Source organism: Vitis vinifera, chromosome 18 (genome assembly GCF_030704535.1).
Source record: "Vitis vinifera cultivar Pinot Noir 40024 chromosome 18, ASM3070453v1".
NCBI lineage: Eukaryota > Viridiplantae > Streptophyta > Magnoliopsida > Vitales > Vitaceae > Vitis > Vitis vinifera.
The window spans coordinates 6,271,670-6,280,049 of NC_081822.1; the positions used below are offsets into that span (position 1 = coordinate 6,271,670).

Genomic DNA, 8,380 nt, shown 5'->3' on the forward strand with positions numbered 1-8,380 from the left:
ATACAGTCATACCAAACATGACTTATAATCTAACATGCAATACAATAGACTACATAATGTATCTATGATGTTACACGATACATGGAATAACATTAATAGAAAAATATTATGTACACATGATGACGTGGCACTTAGGTGCACACATCTAGTAGGATCCACAAGATAGAAAATAAAAAACTTTCATAGAATAATTTATATAAAAAAGATTAAAAAAAACGAGAGTATATTATTTTGATTTTAATAATAATTTAAAACATAATAAATAAACTAAACAAAGAGTTTTTTAATTTTCTACTTTTATCATCGATTCAATATTAATTTATTAATACAAAGGTTTAATCTTATTCAAATTTAGTATAAATATATTAAATCCTTATTGGTTTCAAATTTCATGAATTCTACAAATACAATTTATGTATAAAATTTATTTTATAAATAAAATATACAAAAAATAAATTCATAGGGACGTTAGATAATGAGATTTGAAATGATGGTGAGGTGTATTTACACCCTTAATTAACCCTTAAAATAATAGAGATGGGATGAGATCAACTAACACATCCATGCTTTACCGTAGTAATAATTCTGAAGCGGAAACCATGTTCTGGCCCATAGATTTGCTGAGGTCGTGGAAACCCGTCGAGCTGCCACGTATATGACAAACGTCTTAACCTGACAAAACTTTCACAAGCATATGCCTCCCATTTCTCCGACAAGTGAGGTAGCTGGAGAGAAAGGAAGGTGAAGCTCGGCCTGATGGAGGATCCACCCACCACCACCAAGAGATCAGAGCAACAAACATCGGTGACATCTCGTGTGAAGAGAGATTGCATATCTTTCTTTGTTTCGTTGCAGGAGGGTTTCCGCTATTTCAAAGCCCTGCTTGTGGGTCAGGTACTCGTCACTCCTAGCACTCCTAATTCCCTAGTCATTTCTCATATACATATACGCACACACGCATATGTGGAATAATTACGATGATCGCTGCAGGGGAAGAAGATGACAGCAAGAAACGAGAAGGAAGCAACTCAAGCTGATCTCCTCACCGAAAAGATGCAGGTTGAAGCTGCTGATGCTGCCGAGGATACCAAGAAGAATCTACATAAATCTATGTAATCCAATCCACTATGTAAATCAAGAACAATAGCTTTGCTTCTCTCTATTCTTCTCTCCCTTCTTTCGGAACAATAAAACCTGTTGTGTTTTTAAGCATTTTTTTGGGTCTCAGCATTTTGTTCAGTTACATTATTAATCTCTGAAACTTCCTCCTCCGATTCGGTCCCTCCACGGCGTCGTTTTACAGCCGTCCTTACAGTGGGTTCGCAATTTTCGTTGTCCAATGTAAAATTCAATGCGTTTTCAGTTTCAAATGGCAAGATTACAATAGCACAATGATATTAGCAGCCAACTCCACTTAAAGAAGAATTATTTTACAAATTATATAGTGTATCGGCTCATATATATATATATATATATATATATATATGGATGAGAGCTTCCTATTGAATTTCCTATTAAAGTCAAGCAAGCTTCTTGCTGGAATTGGAATTGGGAGACGGAGGACCTTCTAAACGAATATAGTCATACAAGATCCCCTGGAAAGGGCTGGTACTCCTTGGCTGCGTGAGGAAAATGGTATTCTCACCTTCCACAAGCAGATTCCCCAGTACATTCACACTATAAAGCCAGTAGAGCCCATGAATGCCATGTCTCGCAATTGTGTTGTCCCTCCCTATTAGCCCACTTGTAAAATGAGGAGGATTTGCTTTTGGATCATTGACCCGGACCTTATAAATAAAAAACATAAGTCCTTTTAAGTGTGAATTCACATAGAAAATTGAAAAAAATAAAATCATGGAGTTCTGTACCTGCAACTCGGAAAGTGTTGCTGAGGCAATTGCCACTCTCAGCTTGTAGGTTCCGATCTGATCCACGGTGTCGAGTGTGAACTTAATTTGCCATGTAGTTCCTTGATATGTGTTGTTATCCTTCTTCCTGAATATGCAATTTTTGAACATCAGTATCCTTCCATTAGCCAAAAAGAAAAGAAGACTTTTCTCCTTTTTATGTTATGCTTTCCCATCTGTGGGAAATTTTGAAGAATTAATGACGCAAAATCAATGAAGGAAAACTTGATACCTGGTGACCTGAGCAAAGAACCAATCTTTAGTATAGTCACTGACACCAATTGTGTAAACTAAATCACCATCAGGATATAATTCTGCATATCTTTCCCATAATCCATACTGCCTAAACCTGCCAATGCAAGAAGATGATTATGATTTATGTATCTTATAACAGATTTATGCTCATTGTTCCTGAAAGTGTTTGTTTAATTACTGTAAGAGAACTAACCTGTCAGGATGACCGATAAATAGTTTGTTGACATAAGTTGGGTTTGGATCAGGACTGTAGAACTCTGCGGCAGAACGATCAGGAATGCCTATTTCCCACAATGTAGGTCCGTCTCTTGGAGGCTCATATAGAAGATCACCCACAAAAACATCACAGCCTGCTCAACTTACATGTTATCAAACCATTGTTTGCAGTGCATCAGAAATTGAGTTCATAAATAATGAGAAAACAAGACCTGGGGTTATGGTAATGACAGCATCTAATTTATAATCCCCAATAAAACCCGGGACCCATGCGTAAAGATTATAGTCACCGGGTCGAATATCATTAATGCAGAAATAGCCTCCCAGGTCGGCTTGGGTCCAGAATTGGTAGTCCTGATGAGAAATAACTTGCCAGATTAATCTCTTGTAGTATGTAATACAGATACTATATCAGGCACTTGATTTTTCTGAGTCTCTTTTGTTCAATTTAGCATGTACTGAAGTGGGTTGTAATATTTAGGATAGATGGATAGTCGAAAAGGCCAAGAACTGAAAAAAGAGGCAGATTGTGTGTGTCCTTATGGTCTTTTATCAGTGCACTAGAAAATTTGAGCCAAAATCACCTTGCATTCTCTTTGCCATGATCCAACATCTCCTGGTGGCGCCAATCCGACATAAGCACAGCTTGCTAATATATAGTCATCGCTGATATACCTAGATGATGCAAGAAACTTGTTATAATGGTACTCGGAAGTTGACCCTCCATCTGTAAGAATCTACCTTTCATGCATTTGTAAGGATTTTTTTTTTAAATATACTCAAAATAGGGATTGAGTAGGAAAACGGCTAGCCTATGAACAAAAGTTAAATGGAGAAATAAACAGAGAGCCTTTATACTTGTTCTAAGATTGCTCTATAAGCACATACCCATCTTGGACTAGTAATCTGCCACTAACATTGCCCCGCTGATCTGAAGATGGAAAATCCTCTGAGGCTGGGAAGCTGTAGGGCCAGCTTTGGACTTCAATCGTCATCTGAAAAGGCCAGTTTAATCAATGAAAATCCACGAAACCACGAAAAAGTTGCAAGACTGTTGTATTATGCAAAAGAAATCTGTTTGTTTTTTTCTGTTGAACCTGTTCCTTGGCATCTTCCCATAGCCAAAATGGGTCACCGTCACCAAAAACAGAATTGACATAGATAAAAACTGGGCCAAAAACTTTCTTCCATGGCTCGTCAGGTCCAAATTTGGGCACCAGGGGCTCTCCCGCATAATGAGCACTGTGAAACATCTGAGGAAACATTTGGTTAAAATGTTCTTTGAGACCCTTTCAATGTCCTGATATCAATCGGGTAATATTTATGTATGTGTTACTACAAAGTGTGATCCATGACTAAACCTCCATTTAGATCTTGGAAAGGAAAAATGTTCAAACTCTTTTCTTTTTATTTCTCTCATCTTTTCTGGATATCCAAATGGAAACTAAGAATTCAGGGGACCAGATCATGCTGTAAATTTCAAATGTTAGAAGTGACTTACTGCAAGGGTTGTAGGGCCCACATGTGAGGTTAGATTCTGTTTGACGGGCCCACCAGTTCGAAACTCATCACTGGGTGTAATTTGCCAGAACCCCACTGGGGGTTCAAGGCATACCCACCCATGGACCCGGTTATCTTTGTTATCACAAGAGTATTGATACTTGTCATCCACCTTCAATCAAGACGATCAATCAAAAGAATACATTTGAGTACATGGAAAACAAATTGTGATCCACCATAGCAACTAATAAGCCTAGGAATTATGAAATTAGTAAGCAAATATATATTTATTAATAAATTGATTACTAACCTGATAAGTACTTATTTCTTTTGCTTCAACTTAATTATTAACATCTCATTGATTCAGACTGCCATTTTCATCACTATTTGTAAAAACCGAACATGAGAAAATTATTCTCATTGAGGATCTTCATTTCTCAAGGACAAGAAGGGTCTAGAAACTAACATTTTCATAATCTATTTGTTAATACTGAAATAATAAAAATATTTGCGTCAATGATCCCTGACAAAAAGAGCCTGGAAGTACCTCTCCTTTGAATTCTGGCTCCACAGGATTGACAAGTAAAACTGCTTCTGGGTAGGCCAAGGGTTGGCCTCGTCCTGGTAACCTATCGTCTGGCAAGGGCATGAACCGTTGCCTGTTATCTGCCATGGCCATGTAGTGAAACCTAGATTTGCAAATACATGTTTGTAACCATATGAAATTGTTAAAAACATAGAATTATAAGTGTCTTATCAGGAACCAGAAAAACACTATGATGAAATAAGCCCCTTCCCTTGCTTACTAATCTACTAGTAATATCCAATGTTATCAGTCCTTCATTTGGAAGCAAGCATCTAAATTTGCTACATGCATTTATGAGATGCCATTTTGGTTTTGTAATAACTGCAAAGCATAGTTCATTTCAACCAATGTGAACCAAAAAGGATAATATGCAAGACAACCTGTGTTTCTTCATTTTCCCTTTTAAAACTGTGCTATCATGATTTGTTTCATTACAAATCCTAATAAGGGACAGGCAGACTAGAAGAGTTACATCTTCTTAAACCGACATTTAGAACCAAACTGCAGGCTGCATTATAAACTTGATTCTTGATTATTATCTTTTGAAATTTATCTGGTAATAAAAGATGGGTGAAATTTGCTTACTTGTCTTTTCTGAGCTTGAATGCAATCCTAGTTTCAGCAAGGGTGAAAGCAGGCCATTCCTTTAAGTGCTCATAAATGGCATAGGAGTAGAAGCCTGAGGAACCTCGAAGCATTATAAACCTGAAAACCAAATCTTTGTTTAATAATTAAAACTAGCTAATCTTTTCATTTGAATACATATATGTAAAATTTAAGCAAGAACCTTTTATCTATATTCAACGGTACCAACTTGCCCTCAAGTGAGGGATCCCACATTCTTGTGAATGAGATCTCTACTTGTTCTTCATTTTCCACTATCACCCTAAAATTTGTTCCCTTAATCCTGCACCATTGTGAAACACTTGTTCAATATTAGATGCTACATAGTAATAATAATTCGAAATTTTGAAAATATTTAACCTGGGGAAAAAAATGAAACTTGGGAATTAGTAGAGAAAACAGATAACAAGGACATGATAGAGAGTTTCCTTTACAATTTCAAAAACTTTAAGACATTGAACGACTAAAAATAAGTGAATGTTGTTAAAGAGAGGCCATTGACATAAGGAAATTGTTCAGAAAAATACAGGCAGTTTTTCCATAAAATTTCTCGAATATGAGAGAGAAAGGAAGCACATACACATCAAAGATTCCAGCACTTCCTGGTACACTCCAAACAAGGTCCCAGTAACTACATAAGATCCCAAGAGAAAATTGAGTTAATACTTTATAATTTAACACCTTCTAAAGCTACCATCATGTTCACATGAACTAGTACTGCTTATTGCAGAAAGAGTCACACCTCAGTTTCAACATTGACACATTGAAGTTCATAAAAGGAATGGAGAAAAAAGAGGCGCAAAAGGGAACAACACGAAGAAGAAATGGTAACAAAAGCACTATTGACACCATTTACCCTCTGTTAGTTTCATCATTAAGAACTTCAAGCAGATTGTCAATGGCACTATATCGGATCCCAGTGACAATTCCCCCTGGATTTGATAATGTAACTTGAAGGATGCCATTATCCATTACCACCTGCATAGACCAATATCGGTTTCATTCATATGACAAATAGCGTTGAGCTCTGTTCATCTAAATCGACTATTCTCGTATTTCTCCAAATGAGCCAAATGCAATATCTTATTTGATTTTCATTCTCATATTTGATTTCCAACTGTTTATTCCCTGTTTGATATTCAATTCCACGAGCCAACCACACAAACAATGGTTTCTCGGCTTCTTTCGTTAGAACCATTTAAACAAAAAGGCAATGACTGATAACAACATGGTCTGTTTTCTAGTGAAAATGAAAATGGAATTTTGAAAATATTCTCATTTCCGAGAAAGAATATACAACATTACACGTTTCGACTGTTTCTATAAGAAATTAATTTTGAATTTTTTTTTTATTTTTAAAAATAAAAAATTTTCATATACACTAACAAAGCAGCCTGTACTATCTAGGAGTTCCTGTTACAGTACATGCTATGAAATCATTGAACTCCCAGAAAGAAAAAATGGCAAGCCCTATGCTGCCAAATACGCATAACCCAAGACTAATTTCAATGCAATTTCTATGAGGAAGTTAAATACGCCAAAAAAAAAAGAAAAAAAAAAAAGAAGAGGAAAATAATATAGATTAATCAAACTGATTTACATGACGATCTTGAATATACAGTTGTACTCCCAGAGGCGACATGGATTGGGCACAACAAAAATCCGGATTCTGGCTCCAGGAAGCAGTGGATTTCTGAAAAAAAAAATTAAGATCCGTTAGATATTCATATATAAAAAGTTGAAGTACGGATTTGGAAGAAAATCTTGTTCTCCGTGTCTTACCTGTTTGGGAATGCGAATATGTCGAGAGAAATGTGTGGGAGGGTTTATTAACAAGTGTTTGGAGTGGGTTTCTTGGACTGGAGAGAAAGCATTGTTCCCGTCTTTTTTGACTTCGTGCCATGAAATTCTCTTTACTTATTCGCCACCATTGTTTGGTGAATGAATCTGATATAGGCGTGTAGGAGTCGCTACGTATGAGAGGCCAATGCATAGATCAAACAAGTGTGAATTATGTTTTTGATATTTAAACCAAAAATAAAAAAAATAAAAAAATCCATTCTACATTTTCAGAACAAAGCTTGCCACGGAGTATGTGTCACCTCTCCAAGTATGCAGCAACTGAAACCTTCCAGATTTAGCTAACGTGCCATAAAAGTTTTTTTTAAAAAAAAAAACTTTATACATGTTTCAATTTTGATTCCTTTATTATAAATAAAATAATTATTATTATTGTTATTGGTGTTATTATTATTCCTGCCTTTTTCGGGCAGCTTTTCTGAATTCCGGAGGAGAAAACAACAGAGGAAAAAAGCAAAAGCAAATTACCTGTCACAGTCTATCACCACCGACCGGCATAAATTGCCAAATTGCCATTGCAATAGTTGTTGAAATCACTGCCAACATCACCGCCATCGTTGAGGAGCAATTTGACACATCGTCGATGGCTACCTGGAAACTTACTTTCGCTTGTATGTTCTCTCTCCGCTACCAGATTCGGTGATCCTTCTTCCATGAATCAATGAAAGCAAAGCTAGAAATCAACGTGTGATGTGTAAAGATAGAGGGTACGATATCTGGGGAAGATGAGAGTAGAGGAAAGAGGATGGTTGGTAGGTTTGAAGGTTGAAGGGATGGCAACGGGTGGCCCATCGCGGTTATATGCACTTACTCCAGTCCAATAAAAAAATTAAACCGATCTGCCGTGTCGAGGTTTCTTTCGTATACAAAATTATTATATTAGATATATTTTATAAAATTTAAAGATTTATTTTATATAAGAAATATTTATTTCTTTTATATGTCTTAATAAAATAAAAAGTAAATTAAATTATTTTTACATTTAATTATATATAAGGGACATGATAAGATAATATCAAAATCCATTTTAAAATTTAAAAAACACTTTCAAATCTTCCCTTAATTCATTTATCTTCTATTTTCTCTTGGTCTATCAATAACCAATAAAATCAATCTAACAAAATCAATTAAATCATAGATTTTTTTATAAAATTCACATTAACTAATAACGAGTGGTTCCCTATTTTTACTTGTCACTCGTTTCCTTTAAATTTTATAATTAAGTTGATGATATGATGACACACTCCTTTCTTATTTTGTATTTATTATTGAGTGAAATTTTATGTTTGACTTATTTCATTGATGACATGCTTTCTTACTTTGATATATATATTTTGTTCGAGTTAACATATATAATATCAATTATCGTCTTATCATTGTAGGGTCAAACAAAGATAGATTGATATTAGAGATTAATAATCGATTTTATAAC

At 35.3% G+C, this 8,380-nt stretch overlaps 2 protein-coding genes across 2 annotated transcripts; one reads left to right on the forward strand and one right to left on the reverse strand.

The window, feature by feature from the left end:
* The first annotated feature begins 691 nt into the window (after positions 1-691).
* On the forward strand, positions 692-1,212 carry LOC100243668 (uncharacterized). The gene is made up of 2 exons (XM_002285592.4): positions 692-894; positions 991-1,212. The coding sequence occupies exons 1-2, from the start codon at positions 757-759 to the stop codon at positions 1,114-1,116; spliced, it is 264 nt and encodes an 87-aa protein (XP_002285628.1). The 5' UTR covers positions 692-756; the 3' UTR covers positions 1,117-1,212.
* A 161-nt stretch (positions 1,213-1,373) lies between these two features.
* On the reverse strand, positions 1,374-7,730 carry LOC100247189 (probable rhamnogalacturonate lyase B). Its single transcript, XM_059735019.1, has 17 exons — positions 7,417-7,730; positions 6,871-7,058; positions 6,689-6,781; positions 5,945-6,066; positions 5,669-5,719; positions 5,252-5,371; positions 5,050-5,169; positions 4,426-4,567; positions 3,880-4,050; positions 3,476-3,631; positions 3,267-3,373; positions 2,963-3,053; positions 2,591-2,732; positions 2,356-2,512; positions 2,140-2,256; positions 1,869-1,995; positions 1,374-1,787 (listed from the first exon to the last, which is right to left on the reverse strand). Exons 3-17 carry the CDS (start codon positions 6,728-6,730, stop codon positions 1,521-1,523), a joined length of 1,932 nt encoding a protein of 643 aa, XP_059591002.1. The 5' UTR covers positions 6,731-6,781; positions 6,871-7,058; positions 7,417-7,730; the 3' UTR covers positions 1,374-1,520.
* Between the last annotated feature and the right edge of the window lie 650 nt (positions 7,731-8,380).

What these genes read in the sequence shown, in the direction of transcription:
- LOC100243668 (XM_002285592.4), top strand. Translation starts at nt 757, where the DNA reads ATGGAGGATCCACCCACCACCACCAAGAGATCAGAGCAACAAACATCG. An exon ending in AAGCCCTGCTTGTGGGTCAG is followed by an intron (nt 895 to 990) that starts GTACTCGTCACT and finishes TGATCGCTGCAG; the next exon opens with GGGAAGAAGATGACAGCAAG.
- LOC100247189 (XM_059735019.1), bottom strand. Translation starts at nt 6,730, where the DNA reads ATGTCGCCTCTGGGAGTACAACTGTATATTCAAGATCGTCAT. An exon ending in TTCTTTGCTCAGGTCACCAG is followed by an intron (nt 1,996 to 2,139) that starts GTATCAAGTTTT and finishes TTGCATATTCAG; the next exon opens with GAAGAAGGATAACAACACAT. An exon ending in CAACACTTTCCGAGTTGCAG is followed by an intron (nt 1,788 to 1,868) that starts GTACAGAACTCC and finishes TTTATTTATAAG; the next exon opens with GTCCGGGTCAATGATCCAAA.